At 49.3% G+C, this 24302-nt stretch overlaps 1 protein-coding gene and 1 long non-coding RNA gene across 2 annotated transcripts in view; one reads left to right on the top strand and one right to left on the bottom strand.

Annotated features, from left to right (window-relative positions):
- CD9 (CD9 molecule) overlaps positions 1 to 21675 on the top strand; it is a 34756-nt gene extending 13081 nt beyond the window's left edge. The window contains exons 2-8 of the mRNA XM_086714258.1: positions 8914 to 9016; positions 16250 to 16347; positions 17072 to 17146; positions 18705 to 18803; positions 18957 to 19046; positions 19707 to 19790; positions 21128 to 21675. Of these exons, the coding sequence (XP_086570384.1) occupies positions 8914 to 9016; positions 16250 to 16347; positions 17072 to 17146; positions 18705 to 18803; positions 18957 to 19046; positions 19707 to 19790; positions 21128 to 21193 (615 nt within the window). The 3' untranslated portion in view covers positions 21194 to 21675. The remainder of the gene's footprint in view (positions 1 to 8913; positions 9017 to 16249; positions 16348 to 17071; positions 17147 to 18704; positions 18804 to 18956; positions 19047 to 19706; positions 19791 to 21127) is intronic.
- The window catches only part of LOC147579373 (uncharacterized), a 270292-nt gene that overhangs the window by 62456 nt on the left and 183534 nt on the right, over positions 1 to 24302 (bottom strand). The gene's annotated exons all lie outside the window — the stretch shown is intronic.

The raw sequence follows: 24302 nt of genomic DNA, 5'->3' as shown, positions 1-24302 counted from the left end.
CTTCAGATTCTGTATCTCCCTCTCTCTCTGCGCCTCCCCCGCTTGCCGCTCTGTCTCTAACAAAATAAATAAATGTTAAAAAAAATTTTTTTTAATTAAAAGAAGAAAGAAAGAAAAAGGAAGCTAGTCTCTGTGCCCAGAGGAAAGCTTCTCCATGTCATCCGATTGTTTGGTGTTTACATAAAGGTCCAGAACAGTGGTTCTCAAACTTGAGCAAGTATCAGAATCATCTGGGGGGATTGCTGGGCCCCACCGCACCCATTTCTAATTCAGTAAGTCTAGGATGGATGGGGGCAGTGATTTTCATGTCTCACAAATTCCCAGGTGCTGCTGCTGGTCTGGTGACCACACGTGGTGACCCTCTGGCCTAGAGATAAGTTTCCCAGTGGCCCAGCTTCTGTCAATCTGAGCACTGCCCCCAGATCAGTGGCTTGGTCAAAGCCTCAGAGCAGAAGTTGTCCAGAGGGACGAGATGACCCCCCAGGATGATCATACAGAGGGACTTATTCTCCAGGACTGTCACCTCTGCAGCTTTTCAACTCCTCTCTAATAAAACTAAAGTTAATAACAGGTCCCTTGTTGCTATCTTTAAATTCTGCCAGGAAGTAACATTTTACTTGTGATCCTTAATTGAAGGCAAGTCATGGTAGTTTTTTCTCCACTCAGGAGAGTGGAGTTTGGTTTTTGTCATTGTTTTTCCTGCGTGGTAGGACTGGGTACAGGAGGACTCCAGCCTCCGCTCCTGCCAGGCGTCTTTGTCCTTCCAAAGATGACAGCCTCAGCCTTCATTTGGAGGTGGGAGCGGAGGGTACCAGGAGAGGATCAGAAGAGGTGGTGAGGACTGGACTCCTGTTGGTGCATGCTGCCAGCGTCGGGCCCAGCCTCCTGACGGGTGAATCAGCCCATCCGAGGCTTGGCAGTCAGCGGTGAGCCAGGGTTGCCATGGAGATGGGTGAGGCTCGAGCCCACAGGTCTGGGTGGCCTGACTTGTTTTTAAATGTTGAGGCCTGTGTGAACATAGAGGCCCTTATCTCTGCTTCTGAGGCTTTCTTAAAGCGTGACTGGTATTCGGGGGCCCAGAAAAGGCTGGTAGGGGAAACTCACATCCTTGGTATTCAGTCTGTTACCGACTTCCCAGGTGCCATGGGGAACTATGCCTACAGGTCTCCCATGCTTAGTCCTTTAAAAAAAAATAAGTAAATAACGAGGGTTGATGCGTATCTTACTGAAGGAGGAAAGTAAAGAGATAAAATCCCCTCCTTCTCTGATCTGCTTTTTTAATTCACCCAGGGAAGCAGCCTGTGATCCCGGGACAGAGCTGACTGTCCCCTTTAACCTTCCTTCCCCACTTTCCTTTGGCCATTCCTGTCTGCGGGTGGCCAGTGTGGGTGTGGAGGAGGTAAATTTATCCATCATCCTCCACCGCACCGCAACTCGCACAGACCCACAGAAACCAGAACCCCAGTGTCCTAGATTGCCCTGTTCCCTCCTGCCCAACCACCCTCTCCAATTGTAGAGGGACACAACTGATAGCCACCGACTGCCATGAATTGCCCCCCTGTCGTGTTGTGTCTTTCTCAAGGTTTATTATTCTTATTACCGTCCTTATTTTCCCTACGGAATCTGGCTGGCTATGCCACATTGTGGTCATTGTGGTCTGCAGAGTGTAGTACATGGGTTACATCATTTATCCTCGCCTTCAAGCTAGATTAAAGGCAGGACAGGCGTCCTGCAATCTTGTGCCCAAATGAGAACTCTAAGGGTTGGAGAAGCTAAGGAAAGTGCTTAGTATGAAACAGCATCTAGGTGGCAGACCAGAGTTACACCCAGAGTCCATGGCTATCTGCTAATCTGGGGCTTCTCAGCAGAGGTGTGCCAGAAAACACCCTGGAGGAGGGGGGTGCTGAGACAGATGCACATGTAGAATTCCCCAGGTGATTCTGACATCCACCCCATGTAGACCAGGTCTGGTTGGCACATGCACGCAAATGACAGGTGACAGAACCAGGGCCTCCTACTCCTTTGCTTTGTCATTCTTTCTGCCCCGCACTGAAGAATGTTATAGCATCTTACTGACCACCGGCTCACCAAAGTAACCGCATGGCCATTGCTTTTCCAGAAGGACAGCGAGAAGCAGGAAGGCCAGCACCCCTCCTTACCCTACCTCTGTCCTCTTACTACGGCCTACCTGCAACCCCCCAAAAGTGCAGATGTGATCACTTAAAATCTGAGCTCAGCCTTAGAGAGAAACTGCTGGTGGAGAATGATCCACCCTCCCCCTTCCGGGCTTTCTAAGGCAATTGGATAGAGTAAGCGTGATGAATGTTTTGTCCTTTAACAAAATGTGTGACCGGTCAGGTCATATTACAGAAGAAAAAGGGGACCTGGAGGAAAGGGGGGTCTAGCCAAGACCACCCAGTTTGTTTGCCATGAGATTTTTCTTTGAAGTGGGATTTGTCCAAGGCAAACAGGGCTGTTTCCTGTAGAGGGGTAGGACACAGCACCACATGCACATGCACACACGTGCACACACACACACACACGCAGCTGCCCTTCTTGTCACATCTTTCTGCAGGCGTCATTCAAATGTTTCCGTCAGTGGGGCTGCCTGCATGTAAATAGTTCCCCAGGTCCTAACTGGAACCAGTTTTGCAAACTTGGCACCGGGTCCAGAGCAACCAGGTGCCCCTAAGTGGCATTATGCTTTGATTTGTTTTCAATCTTCCTTTGGAATTAAAGACACTTCCTTTAACTCTAGGTGTGTTTTAGTGTAGGATCCCTGGGCCTGGCCCTCTAGCGAGATTCATGGCGTGACTCGTTGAAGCACTCGGCTTCGCGTGGCTGCCTTTTTCCTGAGTGGTGCTTTCCGTGGCGGCAGAGGGGTGACCAGAAAATGGTTCTCTGTGAGCCTGAGCTTGGGCCCTGCTGGGTTTTCATGGCCCCTGGAATTGGCATAAGCCCCGGGTGACGGGGTTACCTGTGTGCTCACCAAAGATTGGAGTGTCGAACTGGACTTATTCGTGGGGTGAGGACAGTGACTCATGGACTTTTCATAAACTCTCGTTTTCAAAAGACTTTCTATGGATTTGTCCCTGAATCTCACTGCGATACTCATCAAATGCCGTGGTGGGTCTTTCTTAGGTTATTGTTCTTGGCAGTTTCTGACTTGGCAGTTTCTAGCGAGAAACTAGAAGCTGAATCTGGAGGAAAGGCCAGAAGGGAGAGGAAGCTTATCGAAGAGAAGAGGAACAGAGAGAGCGGATTCTGGTGGATTTCAGGGACTCTCTCCCATTGCAGCAATCCTCTCATTTGTCGGATGATTATTTGTTGATTGACTGATCATTTATTCATGAATTTAGAATTTATTCACTGTTGTGTCCAAGGTATGGATGGGGTGGGTGAGCTGCTAGAATGACTGAGAAGCAGCCCTGCCCTGAAGGAACTTGCACTCTAGTGAGACCCTAGCCCAGAACACCCGTGAGAAAAAGGGCGTGTGTGATGATGCTGCAGCTGGTGGGATTGCGTTTCCTCCAGAGACTGAGGACGTCTTGGTGGGGAAGCAGCAGGCCCGGGTGGCCAGGACGGCATTCCAGAAGGAAGGGCTGGCATGAGCCGAGGCGAGGATGCAGGGGACTTATTTGGGAACTTGAGTGATTCCATCTAAGGGGCGGGTAAGGAGGAGGTGGGATCAGGGTTCCGTGGTGTCCTGCTGCAGAGAGATCAGAAAACATGAAGACACAGCTAACACCTGAAATCTTAAAACTGGGGGCGCCTGGGTGGCGCAGTCGGTTAAGCGTCCGACTTCAGCCAGGTCACGATCTCGCGGTCCGTGAGTTCGAGCCCCGCGTCAGGCTCTGGGCTGATGGCTCGGAGCCTGGAGCCTGTTTCCGATGCTGTGTCTCCCTCTCTCTCTGCCCCTCCCCCGTTCATGCTCTGTCTCTCTCTGTCCCAAAAATAAATAAAAAACGTTGGAAAAAAAAAAAAATTAAAAAAAAAAAAACTGAACGACTGACCTAAGCCTTTCAGGGACATGGCTGCTGTCCACATGGAGGGCTGGGTGCATTATACCGTGACCACTTTGTGGGGACCTGGAGAGGGGTAAGCCACCAGCTCAGGGGTGAGTGCACAGGGCAACCAGAAGGAGCAGTGAGCCTGGAAGAAGAGAGGGTTCGTTTCTGTTGGGAATTTTAGGATAGAGAGACCTAGAAGCTTTGAAAGAGAAGCCCGGCTTCATAAATATGTATATACATGTGCACACACATGTATATACGTTCTTAGTTTTAGAACAGTTTCAGATCTGCAGAAAGTTTGCAAAGACAGTATAGCAAACCCCCTATGTCCCAAGAATTTCCCCTGTAGTTAGCACCTCTAATTACCACATCACATTGTCACAGCTAAGAAACCAACACTGATAATGTTGCTGTCAACTAAACTAAACTTACTCAGATTTCACTTGTTTTACCAGTCATGTCCTCTTTCTGTGCCAGGGTCCCATCCGTGGTACCACATGATGGTTGTCATACTTCTCCGTCTATGATTTGTGACCGTTTCTGTCTTCCCTGGTTTCTCATAACCTTAGTAGTTCTGAGAAGTGCTGACGAGCAAGTATTTTGTAGAATGTCCTCAGTTTAGGTTTTTCTCATGGCTGTCTTCTAAGAACAAAAGGAACATGCGTGAAGAATTTAAGAATTTCCAATAAAACAATGGGGAAAGGCTATCCTTTTTTTCCCTGCACTGTCAGATAGATGGGACCATTTTTGGCCTGAAGGCAAAGGACCTTTTCTCAGCCAAACCGGAAGGTTTTCCTTTGGCTTCCTTTGAGAATGAGGTAAGCAGGCAGACTGGGCAGTGCCTCAGGCTAGGAGTAGAGGCTCTGGACTTTTCACATCCATCCCCACCACCCAGCTGGTGGTCTGAGGCTGATTGCTGTCCTTTACATGGTGGGGGAGGGGGGCCTGTGATCAGGAATCGGCTAACTGAACGTCTACATCAGACCTGCTCAGATCCTGCACTGTTACAAAGCAAGGCGGCCACCATGACGACTGTGTGGCCAACATTCCTGCCACACATCAGCTAACTAACCTGGGAGGAAACCAGCAACTTCTTGGCCTCCCAGATCCCCGATTTCTTACTTCATGGAGTCCCTTCATAAGCGACTCAGTGTGACAGTTTTGTCACAGGTAAAGTTCTCCCTGGTTCTTGCCATTTGTTTTCTCCTAGTATTCCACATAGCTAGGGGTGAGAGCCAGGTGGGGGCCTGGGACCCCTCTCAGTGCCACACCAAAAAGTGAACTCTTCTAGAAAGTAACTCTCGAGCTCCTTAGATAATACTGCCTGCACAACCATGAGCCATTATTAGGTGACACCCATTATATGTGGCCCTGTAACCCTGAACCATCCATCGGTTACCCGGCCGATAAAGCCATTTCTCCAATAGCATTACAGAAAATGGGGCAGCTAATGGCTTACATATCTTCCCCTCAGGCCAATTAACTGAGTAATTCAATCCAAAAGAGCAGCAGGGCTCATTCCTCTGATTTTTGTGAACTGTGTGCTCCCGGTTCTGCCCCTGACCCTCTCCTCCACCTGGGTTTCTTAGACCTTCCTCCTTGTCTCTTTTGGTGAGTTTATAGGCGTAAGAAACTGGGATCATTACTGCTTTTTCCATTTCTCCAGAGCCAGCTGCTTTTTCTTTCTCCTTTTAGTAAAGTGTTGTGGCTTTGACAACCAAGCAGTGTGAGGCCAGGTTTTGGGTGGGGTCCAAACATGGACTCCCGACTCTGTCTGGCCTTGTCCTTAGCCAGGGTGAGACCTGAAGTCCTTTCTCTCCTGGTTCCAATTCTCCAGTACAGTGTCCTTTTTGACACATGTGTGTATAGACCAGATAAATGACTGGACTTTTACAGATTGGCTCAGGCTCCTTGAAATTATAAAATGGAAGAGGCCTCACCATTTCAGGCTTTAGGTGGGTACCCTCTTGTTATCCATGGAATCATACCCAAAGAGAAATAATTGAGGATAACTTGTTTTTGTTTTTAAAAAAAAAAAATTAATGGGGCGCCTGGGTGGCACAGTCGGTTAAGCGTCTGGCTTCAGCCAGGTCACGATCTCACGGTCCGTGAGTTCGAGCCCCGCGTCAGGCTCTGGGCTGATGGCTCGGAGCCTGGAGCCTATTTCCGATTCTGTGTCTCCCTCTCTCTCTGTCCCTCCCCCGTTCATGCTCTGTCTCTCTCTGTCCCAAAAATAAATTAAAAAAAAAAAAAAAAAGTTGAAAAAAAAAATTAATGTTTATTTTTGAGAGAGAGAGAGACAGACAGAGTACAAGTCGGGGAGGGGCAGAGAGAGAGGGAGACACAGAATCTGAAGCAGGCTCCAGCCTCTGAGCTGTCAGCATAGAGCCCGATGTGGGGCTCGAACTCATGAACCGCAAGATTATGAGTTGAGCCAAAGTTGGTGGTTTAACTTCCTGAGCCACCCAGGCACCCCTGTTTCTGCTTTTTTAAGTAGACTTCACGCCAAGCATGAAGCCCAACACAGGGCTTGAACTCACAACCCTGAGATCATGACCTAAGCTGAGATCAAGAGTCACTTAACCGATTGAACTACCCAGGCGTCCCGAGGCTAATTCTTTGATAAGCACAAGCGTAGAGCAGAAATGACAGTAAGGGACACGGACCTCTCTTAGGTCCCAGGTGTTGTCAACAAGAGGGAGGACTGAGGACAAGGTTTGTGGCAAGTGCTGACTGTGCCTCCAGTGCATGTTCAGTCCCTGCCCACAGCATTCTCAGGTTAACACTGTCATGTCCATAGGGAAGCCAGCAGCCTCAGTCTCCCATTGTCCAGGAGCCTCACTGGGCCTCCATATGTTGTGGGGAGAGGAGAAAGTATTGCCTTCTTTCTTTTAACTCTCCAGGATCCCAGGGGGGAGCTAGGCCAGAGCCTGCCCACCAGAGTCAGGGCCCACTTAGTGTGTGCTTGTCCTGTACTCAGTGTACAGGGAGGTCCCAGCCTGGCCCCACTGTGTCCCTGCCCCAACAGTGGCACTCGTGAGTCAAGAGAACCCAGTCTGTGCCAGAGCATCCAGGCTAGAAATGGGGAGGGAGACTCCTACTTTTCCCCCACGGAGCCATGTCTGCTGTCTTGGAATTAGGCCAGGAGACCCTCACTCACCTGCAAGTGTCCTGTGAATAAGAAGGAAAGCCTGGCAACCATGAGTTTTTCTTTCCTGCACTGTCCGCCATGGGGCACCTGGGGGTATGTACTTCCTACCGATGTTTGGTGGTTGCCTTCTGTCACATGAAGCCTAAGAGATCTGGGGAGATGCGGAATGACTCCTCCGCGGGGAGGAGTGTGATGCTGGTGACCGGGGTGCTCATAAAGTTCTTCTCACAAAGCCCATTGGGTTCCCCTTTCGGAAATACTTCTAATATGATCTCCTTTACTGTTAGCCATACTTAAAAAGCAAGGAAGGGCCACATCTCGCCATTCCTGTTCTACAGATGGGAAAACTGAGGCAATAGGGCTCTGAGCCAGGAAATCCAGAGCCTCGCTGTGGAAATACACCACTGGAGGCATGGGCACAGTTTTGACCCTATGGCAGGCTGAGGCCCTGGGTCGTCCTTTCCACCATCACCACCTCCACCTCCACCCGACACGTCTACACCCACCACCAAGTCCTGGGGAAAAGAAGTGGAACAAACAATTAAAGAAAGAGAGGCCTGGCCACACGGTGGGCCGTCCCAGCTCTCAGGGCAGAGAACCAAGCTCTCTCAGGAGCAGGGCTCTGACATAGGGCGCCTCTGTTGAGGAGGCATCCATGGGAATCACTCTCATGCAAACCCTGGTCCGAGCGAGAGTCTGGGGAGACCAGCTGGCCCTGGGGGTCAAGGACAACTTGGCAGGGGGTGCCGCCTGCACAGGCCTCTAGTTCAACAGTGCCAGGCTGGGATTTGGCACCTCGGTTCTGTCCCTTGGTGGGAAGGGCTGCCCTTCAGGGTCCAGTATCTCAACTTGCCCACCTACAAAATGGGATTTTCAGAAGATTGGGAGATTACTCAGAAGTGTCTTATCTGATGTTTATGTAAGGATCACTCGTAAGGGAGCAGGCATCTAAAACCTGGAATGGGAGGGGGTCAGCCTGTGAGGTTTCCCAGGGTGAAAGGGAAGGGACAAATGTCGGCCACTTAGGGAGGACGCTGCTCTATGTCACTTAATGAGCCGTGTGATTTTGTAAGGAATCGACCTCATTGGTGCATAGCTGTGCCCCTTGAGCAACCTGCTTCTTTTTTATCATATGGTACATATACAGAGTACATCTGAAACATGAACAGATTAAAGAATAATCAGGAAGGGAATATCCGCGTCACCACCACCCAAGTTAAGAGCTAGAATATTGCCAGTGCCCTAGACCCTGCTCTCACAAGTGCTATTCCCTTATCAGAAATCCCTTCCTTCCCCTACAGGGCACTGCACACTTGACTCTATGTTAATTCTTTTCTTTATCTTGGTCATTTATATGTACCTCTGAAAAGCAGAGCAGTTCTTAACTATAAGGCATCACATTGTATGTTTTTTTGGTGTCTCTTGCTGCTGTTGTTTGGCATCATGAGATGCACTCATAGTATTGCACGTAGCTACAGTGGCTCATTTTTCACTGCTGTAGAGTATTCTAGTGTCCATGAAGTATCCATTCTACCGGCTGGACTGCTAGTAAGTAATTGTTCCCAGCTTGCTGATATTTTTAGCAAATGGACTGATTCCCACACTGGGCCCCTGTTACTACCAGGTGCACGGTGAGAGGCAGGGACCACCAAGGGTGGTCCCAGAACCCTTTGCAAGTGTCCCCTTTGGTGTTGTGGGGCTGTGCTCCTACCAGCAGCCAGGACTGATGTCCACATCCTGTATATCCTGCAGCTTGCTGGGATCGCGGTCCTTGCTGTTGGACTATGGCTCCGATTCGACTCTCAGACCAAGAGCATCTTCGAGCAAGACAGTCAACCTTCCAGCTTCTACACAGGTGAGCAGGGGGAGACAGTACTTCCTCCAACCGTGGAGATTCTGTGTTGATCCAGGGATGGGCCTGGGGAAAGACTTTTGCTCTGGCCACACTGGCCTGTCACGTCCCTTTCCAGCCATGCTTGGTATTGCATGTGCCACAAATTTGCATCGGACTGATGTGGTTGGTTTCTTCATGCTGACTAAGTCTGGCATTCTGACCATTCCCCCAATAGGAAATGGGCTTTGCCAAAGTTACTGCCACTCTTAAGGGTTTAAGAACCTCTGTTCTTGTCCCTGACCCTCTCTTAATGTCATGTCTCTTTAGGCTTGATCATTTCTTTAATTCAAAAAACTTTGTCCTGGAGATCCAGAGTCCCAGGAGTAGGAGGGGTGAGTCCTCCCCACTGTACAGATAGGGGCTCTGAGACCCAAAACACCTGTCTCCTGCATAGTACAGTCAGGATTAATAAGAGAGTCAGACCCTTAGTGCTGGTAAATGCCACAGGGTATTTGGTTTTATTTGTTTTCTTTTTTAATGTTTATTTTTGAGACAAAGACAGAGACAGAGCATGAGTGGGGGAGGAGCAGAGAGGGAGACACAGAATCCAAAACAGGCTCCAGGCTCCGAGCTGTCAGCACAAGAGCTGGCAGGGCTCGAACTCACGAACAGCGAGATCATGACCTCATGACCTGAGCCAAAATCGGCCACTTAACCAACTGAGCCACCCAGGCGCCCCTATTTGTGTGTTTTCTAAAGTGCTTTTGCTTTAGGGCAAAAGTTTCCAGTTTAAACACAAATAGGCTTAGCAGGTTACACATGGCTCCTGGGCATTCTTTTGTCTTTTCTACCATTAGTCTGTCCTTTTCACCTGCTGGGTCACCACCAAGGCTCACCCCCAGTTTCTAGTCGACACAAAATCCGTAGCCCTTCTTTCTGTGTTGGGGGTAGGAAACACTTCATTTACGAGAAATGGAGGAGCCCCCTATTTTTAGGATTACACTGTCATGTCATCAGGCTCAAAGTGTAAGTTTGGTCACTTCCTTCCCACCCACCAAAGGAGTTATTTTTAAAAAAAGATGGAAAACACAGGCTGAAGAGAGTTATTCCCCAGGCCTTCTGGAAGGACAAGGTGGCTGGCAGACACATGCACCCCCTTCCCGCCTCCCAGAGGCCACCTGGGCCGGGCCTGCCCAGCCTGCTTAGCCACATGCACCCAGGCCCTCTGGATGTTTCCCTGCTTGTATTGCTTGTTGCTGTTGTTTTTTAGGGTGTGTGTCCCTATTTCCAGAAAGAAAGTGAAGGAAAGAAAAGCACAAGTATATTTTTTGAAAAAAAAAAAAAAAACAACAAAAACAAAAAAACTACACACACACACATACACACACACACGCACGCACACGAGGTTTTAGGAAGCAGGTTTCCATAGTGCCCTGACTTGTTTTAGCAACAGCATTTTTGCAGGTCTGCGGCTGGGAGCCTGGAATGCGGCCCTGTGGAGAGAGAGCAGCACGAGGGTACTGTGCTGAGGGGGGGACCTGGAGCACCCCCTTGCTGCACCAGGGAGCTGTGAACCCTCTAAGGGAGAGGGGAGAGCATATCTGCACACATGTGGAAGCGAGTGGCATCCTGTTGGGACCAGTTGTCCTGAGGACAGCCTGGCCTCCTGCTCTGTCTGCACTGTTCTGTGCAGGGTGCCTGGCTGCACCTTTCCCAGTGGCCCCACCTCTCCCAGCGGCCCCACAGCCCTGGTTCTATCTTTCGGTCTCTAGGACTCTGACTAATTCCAAGTGTTTTTAGATGTGGGCAGCAAAAATCTCACTGGCAAGTGGACATATTAGGAGGGAGACAACTCCTCCTTCATGTGTCGCTCACTCTCTCATGTATATTGTTATGTGATTTAATCCTCATAATTCCGTAGGGTACATGGAATGATTAGCATCTTCTCAATGAAGAAAGCAAGGCCTAGAGAGGTTAAAGAACTTGCCCAAGCTCGTACCCCTTAAGAGGCAGGGCTGGGATTCGAACCCAGGCCTACCAAAGCTGCTTTTTTTTTTTTTTAATAATATTTTTTATTTTTATTTTTATTTATTTTTTAATCTTTATTTATTTTTGAGAGAGAGTGTGTGTGTGTGAGCAGGGGAGGGGCAGAAAGAGAGGGAGACACAGAATCTGAAGCAGGCTCCAGGCCCTGAGCTGTCAGCACAGAGCCTGATGTGGGGCTCAAACTCATGGACCATGAGATCATGACCTGAGCCAAAGTCTGATGTTTAACTGACTGAACCACCCAGGTGCCCCCCCTTTTTTTTTTTAACGTTTATTTATTTTTGAGAGACAGAATATGAGCAGGGGAAGAGCAGAGAGAGAGGGAGACACAGAATCCGAAACAGCCTCCAGGCTCTGAGCTGTCAGCACAGAGCCCAGCGCAGGGCTCAAACTCATGAACCTGACCTGATATCAGAGGCTTAACTGACTGAGCCACCCAGGTGCCCCCAAAAGCTGCTTCTTGTATTACCCATGCTAGATTGTGGGGAGGATGCCCCATGTGGGAATAGAAGTGATCTCCACCGACTAGATGTTCCCTGTTGGGGGAACCTTGGCCTTTGACCTCACCCAAACTGTAGTTGGGAGAGAGAGGTCACCAACGCTGGTGGCCCTAGCCAGCCGATGACAGATGGGGTGGAGAAGGTGCACAGGGTGGCAGAAGAGTGATGAGCACACGGGTGGAGGAGGCACAGCCTGCCTCTGGGAATCTCACAAGATGCAGGAGGCCAGTGTTCCTACCTGAAGTGACCAGGAAGGTGACTTGAAGGCACAGTCCCAAAGACACTCAGGGATTTCTAGTTGGAGGCCAGTGGCCATCATCCCCTCGGATCTAACAGAGGACTGTTGACGCTTTGCTTCCCTAGGAAAGGGCTCCACTTTGGTGATTGTATTCTGCTTGCAGAAGCCCAAGCAAAGGAGGGTAATTCAGGTGACACTAGAACATCAGTCAGACGAGTGACCGCCCGGGTTTGGCTAGGCCTTGCAATTCACCAAGTGCTCTGGGAAACTGAGTCATCGTCATCCATGGGCAAAGGGCCAAGGAGGCTTCATTCTGTGTGTCCCCTTCCCCCTTGAGCTGTGACACCAGCCTTTGTATTGGCCCATGGCCCCTCTTCCAGCAGAGTGTCAGCTCCACCCCTGCCGATATTCCCAGCATCGTGGGGTGACCGTACCTGGCACTGGGGCACTAACCATCTGCAGGGCAGCCCCCAGGCCAGCCTGACCACACAACTGGCCCTTCAGAAAACCTGAAGGACCCAGGGGTGTCTTTTCTTCAGGGGGGCAACAGCTTCTAAAATAAAGAAAGAACACATAGCCAGGCAGAGAAGCAAGTTAAAAATGAAACTTTCCAACATTCAGAACAGTCAGTAGTGAATCCAGAACAGCTGACAGCCTTATATGGGCCTTCTCTCCAATTCAGGCCCTGGGAGATTCAGCCCGTCAGCAGTATCTGTAATCCCAGGCCGCAAACGTGTTGGGGAACTTCATTTTCTTGGTCCGGGGCCAGCAGCCCTTCTTAACTCCTTGGTGTCCTTCCAGAACCATCACCGCTAAATGAGGACATCTGGGGGCTCCAGCCAGAGGCCACAGATGGCCACCCCTCCCCAGGGTCATTCCTCTGTTTATGACAAGGCACCTGATAATTTCCAGAATACATGGCTTTTGCCCTCTGCAAGCTAGGGCAGTTAGCGGCCTCGGGCAGTTTGTTTTGTTGCCCTGTGCCTGGTTCTCCCCATCCTGAAACTGGCAGAGCTTACACACCCCACACCTCTCTGAGACAGAGAACTACCTACCGGGCTTGGCTTGTTAGTGTGAATGGCCATCGGTGGAAGGAAGCAGGACGGAGAGAGAGAGCCAGTGGGGAGCCGCGTAGGGTTCCTTTGAACCCCCGACTGAGTCTTTGGAGACAATAAACTGTTCTAAGTTGCGAGATGGGCTTGGGGTGATGCCAAGAGGCTGATGTGTCACTCTGTCGCCGAAGCCCAGAGTCCTGATACACAGGGGGAAAGAATGCTCAGTTTCGTGTATAAAAGGACACCCGGGCATTTGCTTCTGCTGCACCAAAAGCTTTTTCTCTCTGGTTAGGCCTGCACTGTCAGCCTGAAAAAGGAAGAATAAACAGCCCTTAAGCAAATTAATACAGTAATCCTGGAGAAGGCTCCGTGACAAATAACTTTTTCCATGAGTCAGACAGAAAGCTAACATTCACTTGTTTTATAAAGGGGAACACGTTGTCATTTATCATTGCCGGCCTTTGCTAACAAGCTCAGGATGCAGGCGAGGAGGAGCCTTTCCAAAGGGAAGCCCTGCATGGCCCTGTAAGAGGCCGCCAAGCCTTCCAGTGGTTCTGTGGCTTCCGGTGGGGGGGGGGGGGGGGAAGGGGGGGAGGTGTGGCTTGCAGATGAGCCCCCGCTCCAGTTTGATGGCCGGTGCTAAAATCCCCATGGACAGCCACCAGGGGGTTGCTTGTCTTCATCCCCGGCTGAAGAGGGTAAGCCAAGACACCCCAGATTGGCAGCTACCTGAGCAAGATTTAAACCCAACAAGACCCTTTGTCCTACAAGCTTCATCTGCTGAGCCCAAGAAATGGATGTTTATAATTAACCAAGAAGCCCATTAGGAGGAGAATGTTCTCTCTCTCTCTCTCTCTCTCTCTCTCTCTCTCTCTCTCTCTCTCTCCCCCCCCTCCCCCTCTCCCTCTCCCCCTCTCTCCCTCTCTCTCTCTCTATGCATGGGAAAGCTTTTTCCTTTAGTGTAGCTCCCTACTGCTGCTTATCCAACTCTCCTGACTTCTGCCAGGGCTGTCCCGGCTTATGAACTGGGGTCTGGACTTAGAGAAAACATGTCTGTCTGTTCATTCCCACTGACTCTATTCCATGTGCTTGTAAATCCTTTTGATCTCTTAATACGCCCTATTTATTCAGCCCCTGCCGCAGAGCTCAAAGGAGTGACCCTCATCCTTCGTTGTCTTGCCCCAGTGAGATGGGGAGAAACCAGGGCCATCTGACTGACTACTGCAGCTCACTGGTGGCCCCATGGCAGAGCCCGAAGCTGAGGGAGGCCGCCCCTCCCACGGCACCCATGCAGTGCACCCGTGGCCCCACAGTATCGAACGGCCCAGGAGGATAGGACTTGACTCCAGGACAGGCTGCATTTGTCCCCTTGCCTAGTCTGGGCCAGGCATGCATGGGAACAATACCCATATTCATACAACATAGGGGTTTGCCAGTAAACCCACGTGACCTGACATCACGACAGATGTGGGGGGAAAGGCAGAGACACAAATGCTCCCTTGTGTGTGCTCTGCTGGGTGCTGCCCGTGAACCTCAGCTGCAGGCAGACTGCACGGTTTGTTGCCTGCAAAGCCTCGGCCCCGGGACTGGGGGTGCAGATGTGGGACAGTGAGGTCACTGTGACACCTGCCAAGGTTCTCACTGCAGTACCCTGTTGTGTATTGTGTGGATACATCGCAGACACTCTCTCTCAGCTTCAGCCCTGCACTTCAAGGAAGTCTCCCTAGTCCCAGTTTGTAGGGAGGGTTCCGCGAGTATGTAAAAATTCATCACTGTGGTTATTAATAATTGTCATTCATCCTCCGTATTACTAAGACTAACAGTAGCTAGCATTTGTTGTGCACATTTGGGTTAGATCACTTAATCTTTACAACAATCCTTGAGGCAGGCATTAGTACCATCCCCGTTTTGCAGATAGAAAATTATTGCACAGAGAGATTAAGCAGCTTCCCCAGGGTCACAGAGCTGGCTTTCACACCCAGACATGCTCTCACCATGCGATAGGAGTCCTTCCCAAGGTTGGACAGAATATGCCTGCAAGACAGGGAGGCACACGGGATTGCTCTGCCAGTGTCCCCATGGGGCCTGCATGTTGGGGAGCTGGGAAAGGGGGTGGTCCCTGCAGGACAGCTGAGGCTTTTCAAGAATAACTGCAAGATGGGTCCGTCTGGGCATTCCCTGGGGGGTTATAGGATGACGAAGGCCAGGCTCCAGTGTGTTCCCCTCCCAGGGGTTTGCTTCATGTTGGGCCTAGGCAGAAGTCACTCCCTTCTCACCGCCTCCCTCTCCCCCCATCAGTTACTCAAACTGACGACTTAGAAACAGGGTCATTCACTCACCCTCCCTTTAAAGGAGGATCCTTTTCAGCCTTCACCTGGGGTAAATGAATTGCAACTGTAAGATCTCTTTAGGGCACTCTAAGGGATGTTTTGAAATGTTCTAGCCACCAACCTCTCATTCTAATGATAAAGAAACCGAGGCCCAGAGAGGGAGAGCGTCTTCCCCATGATCACACAGCAGTTAGCAATGTTGAGATCAAAACAAGGGTCTTCTGACACCAGGGCTGTGTTCTTTGCACTAGAGCAAGTACCCCTACCTTTGCCAACCTGTGCCCCTGGGTGTTACTAACTGCACATGCCTCACCGCCACCTGGAAGCAGGGCAGAGAGGCATCCCTTCTGGGAATGAGGCAGAGCTGGTCCACCTGAGCATGGATGTCTAAGTGTACACAACCCCTTTCCTTTGGAAAACTTGCTCTGACAGACTCTTCTGTCAGGTAGAGGCCAGCAGAAGGCTCATCAGAGTCCCAGGAAGTTAGCCCCAGTTTGGAGGGTCTATTTTAGTTAGTGTGAATGGACTCATCTTGCTGGAAACAGCTGACAAACTGGATCAGTTCACATCCTGAGTCAAACCTGGGGGTTCCCATGGGTATCTTTGTCCTGGTTATAGAAGGTAATGAGCACCTTCCAGGAAGGTGAGGGTAAGAGAGGGGTGAGGGCTTAATGGGGCAGGGTCCTAGAAAAGAGATTGGTGGGGAGGAGACTTAAAAGCAGAGGTGGAAGAGGCTGTTTGTTGTTGTTGTTTTATTTTTTAATGTTTATTTTTGAGAGAGAGACAGAGACAGAACATGAGTGGGGAAGGGGCAGAGAGAGAGGGAGACACAGAATCTGAAGCAGGCCGCAGGCTCTGAGCTGTCAGCACAGATCCCTATGTGGGGCTCAAACTCAGGAACTGCGAGATCATGACCTGAGCCGAAGTCGGGTGCTTAACTGACTGAGCCACCCAGGAGCCCCAAGGAGGCTGTTTTTAAGGATGGGGGCAGCACAGATTCTTAGAGGGGGGAAAAAGAATTGCAGCACATGTCTGGGTCTCAACAACAATGACCCCATGCCTTGCCCTCTGCTCTCTGTCCTCAGGAGTTTATATTCTGATTGGAGCTGGTGCCCTCATGATGCTGGTGGGTTTCCTGGGCTGCTGTGGGGCCGTGCAAGAGTCCCAGTGCATGCTGGGATTGGTGAGTACCCCTTCTGCTCCCCACAGCCACTCTGACCCAAGGGCCCCGCCCCCAAGATCTCATAGAACAGATGGGGTGGGATGGGGTCCAGAGGGTACCTTAAAGGCATGAGCTATCCTCAGCCCCCACAGTGTTGCTCCATTCCAGGCCCCACCCCAGCCTCCTAGCCAGGTAGCCATCTTGCCCTCCTCCCCTGTAGTGATGCCTTGCTTCTCTTCTGTTCTGGAGCCTCTCTGTCTTATCACTTCCTTTAGGCAACTAAATGCCAGGACTTTGTTTTCCCCCTTTTCGAGGACCACGTTTGCTTTTTTTCCCTGAATCCACAGGTACCTTCGCCTTCTCTTATTTTAAAATTTGTTAACAATTTTCTTCAAATTCCAGAGTGCATTCACTTTCTTTATTTCCTCAAATCCCTGTGGGTTTTGTGAGTGAGCGATCGTATCTTATCACTGACTCTTAATTAACACCTTAGGAATATCAATTCTGGGGTCAGCTGTGCCCCATTCTTTCCTCCTGAATGGGAATCTCTTCCTACTACTGCTTTCGCTCCTCCCCTTGGCTCAATGCTCACAGTTCCATAAATTTCTTCCATCCCTTCCAGGCTGTTCATTTGCGCCCCCAGATGCCCAACTCCCAGGGAGTTATTCCTCCTTATCCTCCGGAATACCCTTTGTGGTTGGCTGGCTGGGATTTCCCCTCATCTTACCCCTTCTTTGCCTTCTAGTTCTTTGGCTTCCTCTTGGTGATATTTGCCATTGAAATAGCTGCGGCCATCTGGGGCTATTCCCACAAAGATGAGGTAGGTGTCTTCCATAAGATCTCTCGGGAGTGATACAGGTTTCGGAATTCGGGGGTGGGAATGATGAGAGTGACAGGTGTCTCAGCTGGCCACTTTGGTCAGCTTTCAGCCATCAAACATGCTCCTACTTCACCACGCTCCCACATGCCCAGCAGAGTGTGAGATCCCCCAGGGCAGGCGATGTGGGTGTGGTGCCAGCCACAGCTTCCAGTTCCCTGAATGGTGCTGGCACGGAGCAGATATTCAAGAAATACTCATCAGGTCTGTGTGTGTATGTGTCTCGCACCTCAGCAGCCCTGTCCCCGACTCCTCTGGAAGGATGGCTTAGGAAAACGAGCCTCTGCGAGGGCTGGAGCCCCCTGCTCCTTCACCTAGTCTATGAATATGTGCCACCATGAGCCAAGTGCTGGCCAGACCCAGTGTGGGTCCAGTGATACACAAGCTGTGGTCCCTTCACTTTCCATCCAAATATGCATTTGGAGAATGCATATATGCAAATATGCACTAGGAGAAGTGTCCTAGAAGTCATTTATATCCAGAAGATTCCATGGGGTTTGAGAAGGCGGCATGCCAACAGGAAATCTCTTCTGGCTTCATGGAGAAGGGGACACTCACCTAAATCTTGGATGAGAGAAAGGATTTCAGGAGGAAAGTTGGTGGGAGACCCAGTACTTTCCGGCAGAGACAGCTGAATGTGGGTTCTGATGGGAAGCCACTGAGGGAGGAGTTGTGGGCCAGGATGGGCCATATCAGAACCGTGTATTAGGAAAGGCAGTCTTGGCATGTTTAGCAAGAGAGAGAAGAGACGAGAGACTGGATGCAGGAACCCTGTTTAAAAAAAAAAAAAAAAAGATTTAATTATCCAGATATAAATGCTACAACTGAAGAAAGAGGAAGGGGTGATCACGACAGCTGCTGGAGAAATTCTGGATGTTGGTCAGTTAATTAATTGATTGGGGGCGGGGGGGGGGCAAGGGACAGGCGTTTGTTAAACTAAGGTGTACTGAGGTACCCAGTACTCTGTGCCAGACACTGCACTAAGGGCTTATCATGCAGCATCTCATTTAAGTCCTCACAATAACCACTGAGGGACGGACTCTTATAATCTCCATCCTACATATGCAGAAACTGAAGTACAGAGAGGTTTAGTAACTTGCCAAAAGTCACACAGCCTCTAAGTGAAAAAGAAAAGCTGCAAGCCTGAAGAACTAGCCCGGTCAGGAGTAGAATTTTTTTTATTATTATTATTGTTCTTTAGATTGAGGAGAGTCCATTTGGTACACAAGTAGAGGAGAAGTTGCCAACTGGGGCAGGAGGGACCTGCCAAAGGTGCAAGAGAAGAAGGGAAAACCGGATTGGGTTCCTAGGGACGTGGGAGGAGACGAGAAGGGCGCCGGAGGTGCTGGGAGAGGCAGGACCAGTCTGGTGGCTTCAGTCTGCTCAGTGACATTTTCCAAGCACAAGAATTTGTTGGCTGAGCGTGAACAAGATGGAACAGGTGACGTTTATATGTTCTTGAAAAAGCCATATCTGCCCCGCTCTCGACCGCCCGTCGTAGGTGATTCAGGAAGTCCAGGAGTTTTACAAGGACACCTACAACAAGCTGAAATCCAAGGATGAGCCCCAGCGGGACACCCTGAAAGCCATCCACTATGCGGTATGTCACCTGCGCCAACACCGCGACCCTCGCTGACCTTCCGTCAGAACGCACGTGCACACGGGGTACTGGTTGCACCAGCCTGTGCATCTCCATTCCAATCATCCTTTTTTGTTTGTTTCTCTCGCCCCATCCCTGCGCTTCCCCCTGCAGCTGGACTGCTGTGGTTTGGCTGGTGGAGTAGAACAGTTTATCTCCGACATCTGCCCCCAAAAGGATATACTGTCATCCATCACAGTGAAGGTAAACTTAAAAACCCAATGAAGGTAAACTGTTGCGCCCTGGCCCCGCTGCTCTGGACAAATCCCACAAGGGTTGAAGTGAAACCTTGCCCTCTTATTCTGGGAAGACAGGCATCTAAGTGCTTCAGAACTACGCCTTCCACCTGCGGAAGAGCCCCGTGGCAGCCATGTCTTTCTTCCCCTCCCTGGGGCCTCTGTTTCCTCCAGGGCAGCAAAACAAAGGCCAGACCAGGGAAACAGCAAAGTGTTCTAGTGGCACCTGCATCTGCCAGCTGCTGGCTTCTATCCCGCCTCCCCCAGCTGTGCTCTGAATTCTGCACTCCCGCTTCTTAGACGTACAAACAGCTCATGACTGTAAGCTAGAGCTCATGTCCACACTTCAGAATAATAGGAAGTAGCCTGATGGCCTGATAAGAAATAGGCCCCAAAGCAGGTGCTTCCCCTTCTTCCTTCCCTTATTTCTTACCCAGACTTTAAGGACCCACCTCCATATCTCTTGGTTCTCCTTTCCATCCGCCAGTCAGGACACCTGAGCACTCCTGTCCTCGGCCCTTTCTCCCGGATCCCCAATGTCCTGTTGTGACACAGGTGCTGAGGGAGGGGGGAGGTGTGCCTGGAGCAGGGATTGTGTGTGACCCGAGTCTTGGTTTGCCCCCCTAAGCCCTGCCCTGAGGCCATCAAAGAAGTCTTTCACAACAAATTCCACATCATCGGCGCAGTGGGCATTGGGATTGCTGTGGTGATGGTGAGTATTGAGAACGTGGGGAGGGAATGATGTCACAGCGATTAACATCTGTGAAGCACATAGTCTGCCCAGGCACTGTTTTAATGAATCAATTCATTCATCAATTAATTTAATCCTCACCATACTTATGAGATGGGAGCTGTTAGTATTCCCATTTTACAGACCAGGGAGTAGAGGGACAGGTCGAGTTGATCAAAGCCTCTGAGCTCGTGAGTGAAGCATCTGGGATTTGAGCTCTGTGCGTCTCCAGAATGCATTCTTCTAACCCTTAGGGTTCAGGGGGCAAATGTGAGGGGATGCTGGTCCTGCTGGTCCATGAACCACGCTTTGAGTAGCAAGGGTGTAGATCACCCAGCCCTGTTAGTGATCCTGAGGTAATCTTTAGGACTTGTTTTTGTTATGTGCCTGCTTTTCTTTTCCCAGAGAAAGTAGTTCAGTGAAAGTTACATGGACAGGAATTACTTCACACACACACATCACACCCATAGTCTGAAAGGCATGCAAAGGTGGACAACCAGAGGGAAGATTCCAGGCTTCAAATAATCTACTGTCTTGCTAATCAGCCCTAGAAACCATTAAGTGCAAACAAGGTTCCCTGGGGTTACTCTCTCATTCCCCAAGAGGGGCCTTCCTCTGCCCCAGTAAGACTATCCCAAGAAAGTGAGAATTCTTTCCTTTCTTAGTGGTTATTTACACCTAAGAAAGGCTTTGAGGCAGCTTTCAGTAAAAGGCGTAATAATACCTTTTAAAATAGAATATAAAACAGACATTCACAAAGATGGGAAGTACAAGCCTATGTGAATTATCGGAACGTCTGGCATTTGAGCATTAAATTTAGCTCTGAATTGGGGCGCCTGGGTGGCTCAGTTGGCTGGCGGCTGACTTCAACTCGGGTCATGATCTCACAGTTTGTAAGTTCAAGCCCCTCATCAACCCCTGCTGACAGCAAGTGAGCCCTCTTCCAATCGTCTGTCCCCCACCCCCGCCCCCCACCCCATTCACGCTCTCTCAAAACTAAATAAAACTTTTTTTTTTTTTTTTTAATTCTAAATTTAGCTCTGAGCTTATTTGTCACACTCTGGAAGTTCTTCAGGGAAGTTGCTTGTGCAGTTTACATTGACAAGTGGCTGCAGACCCTCAGAGTCCCACCAGTCAGCGGCTCTCCCCATTAGAGCCAGCTAGCCTCCGTCTCTCCTGCTTTGGCACACTGTACATGCCTGACCATGCAGTCACCATTCTTCTCCTTTGTCTTGGCCCAAATGACTCCTGTCTTTCCTGTCCCTCAACCTTCCCTGAGCCACGCCACCCTGTTCCTCATGTTCCTTTCTGTCTTCTAGATATTTGGCATGATCTTCAGTATGATCCTGTGCTGTGCTATCCGCAGGAGCCGAGAGATGGTCTAGAGTCAGCTTGTACCCCTGAGCAGGAAAGCCCACCCCTAAAAATTGTTGCTTATTTTCCTGGGGTTTTGTTTTATTGTGTTTTGGGGGGGGGGGTTGTTTGGGTTTTTTTTTTTTTTTGGTGTTGTATTGTTTTCGTTTTTATTTTTTTGCCACTAACGTTAGTATTCATTCCGCATTGCTAAACAAAAGTTATTCCGTGTTTGTGTTTTTAATGCTTTATTCAATATTGGTATTTGTAGTTGAGAGATTTGGGGATTTGGTTTGCTTTGGTTTACATTTTTTGGTTGTTTGTTTTTGCTTATTATGTTAAGCAGAAATCCTGCAATGAAAGGTACTATATTTGCTAGACTCTAGACAAAAGATATTGTACATAAAGAGAATTTTTTTTGTCTTTAAATAGATAAAAAAATGTCTATCAAACTTAATCAGGTTGTAACTTATGTTGAAGACAATTTGATACATAATAAATGATGATGACAATATCCTCGACTCGTTTTTGGTTTCTGCTTCCTTTATTTTTTTACAGCTATTTATTTTTCACATGTCTTTCAACTGCTGTTTTGTCTAACTGCATTTATATGAGAAATAGGTTGGGAGGTTGGTCTCCCTACGTGACTAATGAAGAAAGCGAGAGATGAAGGGATTTTGATCCAAGATCACACAATTATTAACATTTATTTAGCTCTGAATTGGGGCACCTGGTGTGGAGTCCACACCAGAACCTAGCCCACGACTCCTCCTTGTAGCATTAGGTTGTATCTTGGGGGGGCAACAGTAAACGCGACTCCCTGATGGGAGGGACTTTGTTTTATTCACTGCTGTGCCCCAAGCACCTAGAACCTATTGTCTAGTGCATAGTAGGTGCTCAGTAAGTATTTGTTATCCATTAATATTCATTGGTTGAATAAATGAGAGCATACACATCGGGGTTTGATCAGGGAAGCAAGATATTGATGTTAAATATTATATATAATTTCCATCCTATATATCCATTATATATATATAATACATATAATATATAATACATATTTATAATGTGTGTGTGTGTGTGTGTGTGTGTGTGTGTGTAATTTGCTACAGGGATTTGACCTTGGACAATCATTGGAGTTGCTTACACAGTTTCTTTAAGACCATTGTCTTTGTGGGGTTCCTGGGTGGTTCAGTCAGTTAAGCTTCTGACTCTTGATCTCATCTCAGGTCTTGATCTCAGGGTGGTGAGTTCCAGCCTGGAGTTTAAAAAATAAATAAATAAATAAATAAATAAATAAATAAATAAATAAATAAATAAAATCCATTGTTTTTGCATTTGACACTGGATCTTGAAGCCCACAGGGCAGACAGTCGGGAAGGCAAGAAGATGGATGTAGTTGGGGAGAGCAAGAACAGGCCAGAAGTCGAACATGAGTTAGCACCCATGAGGACAAACAAATCTATATCAATTCTTATTCCTCTGATGGTGGTGTGGGTCCTACAGAGGCCAGGACCCTATGTAGTGGAACTAAACACACACTGGCCAGGAGCTCAAGAAGCAGACATGAGCCCTCATAAAAGCAACTGTTTTGTGTGAACTTGAAAATGCCGCCTCATTTCCATCCAGGCCTCCCCTGTGAGGAGGGGGAGAAATCAGCGTAGCAGGCTTGCATCTCCTTGCTGTTCTGTGGCCCCAGGAGCCCTATTAATCTGAGCATTTGAGAGCTAACTGTACCGTTTCAATGTGGAAATAACAGGCCAACTGTTCTTTTTATGACAGTGTGAATGAGACTGTCTTCACTCAGGCATCACAATTCCCGATTAGCTCTAATTCCTGCCCTGTTTGTGACTGCCAGCTCCCTCTAGGAAAAGCAGGTCCCATCCACACACTTTCCACTCTGCTGCCTCGCTGAAAAGTGGATGGACTCAAGAGTGTAACAGCTTGCTACTGCTTCAATAGAGGAACACTTCAGGGTTGTATCCTGTCTGTTCAGTTTGTCATAAAGGACCAATTGGCTAGCTTAAGCGAAAGCTTGAAGTGGTGCCCACGGAACCCAAGAACGGAAACACAGTTGAGCCATAGGAGGTTCCTGGAACTGTGGACTAGGATTCCCTGCAGCTCTGCACTTCTGAGTGCTGTGTTTTGCTCTCCAAAGAGACAAGTATACTTGTCTCTGCTACTCAGTCCACATGGGTTGGAAAAAGCACTAGGCTTGAACCCCCAAGTTCACACAGACAACGTCCAGTGACCTCTCTCAACGTCCGGGAGAGAAAATCTGACCCAGTTTTCAGTGGATTATCTATCCCTGACTCCTCAGCGGGCAGCTCGGGGAAGGAGCGCGTGTAGTAAAGACTTGGCCACCCTTTGACCTATAGACGGAGCCTACAACCAGAATAGGAGGGATCGCTGAGAGCTGGCAGACACCCAGAAAGGAGCCAGCTGGTCCACAGAGCCCTTGATCCAGCCCAACAAGCTTGCTCTGACTCCTGGTGGGTGAGTCTAGTTGACGCTCTGCAATTAAGGCAAAACCAAGACGGTCCTGGCTCTCAGGACCTGAAGGGCTTGTGGAACAAAGGCCTTTAGGAAGTTTTAGTCACAAAAGGGCAAGAGACTGCCAACAGCATTAATAGCTGTGGGTCCAGAAGGAACCTCCTTGAGCAAAAGAGGAATGAATACACAGCTGGGTGTATTGGCCTCTTGGTTCAGCTGTGGAAGGCAGTGCAGGGGCTACAAGTTTGAATATAAGGTGGGTAGTAAAGGTTATTAAAGGTTATTACTTTATCTGGTGCCCTTCAAGGACTGAAAGTGCTTTAAAATCCCCAAACTCTGTGCCTTCTAGGCTGGAGCTGAGCGTTGCAAGGGTGGAGGCAAGACCGCAGGCATCCTGGCACTCATTCCATGCTGCTGCCATTTCCCGTGGGAAGAGGTTTTAACCAGTGCATTAGGACACTCCAAAAGGACAGTGTATTTTTGTTCCACTGAAAATTAGGACACCTCATGAGCTGCTTGGGCCCACGACAGAGCAGTAGGGGTGGACTTACAGCACCATGAGGCAGATCCGTAGCTGGGTGAACACTCCCATGCAAGAGCAGAGATCTATTGGTAGGCTGGGGGCCCTGCTTTGCTCTATCCCCATCA

This window comes from Puma concolor, chromosome B4 (genome assembly GCF_028749965.1).
Source record: "Puma concolor isolate L17-30 chromosome B4, mPumCon1.1.hap2, whole genome shotgun sequence".
In the NCBI taxonomy this organism is placed as follows: Eukaryota; Metazoa; Chordata; class Mammalia; order Carnivora; family Felidae; genus Puma; species Puma concolor.
This window is presented reverse-complemented; position numbering and strand designations above follow the sequence as displayed.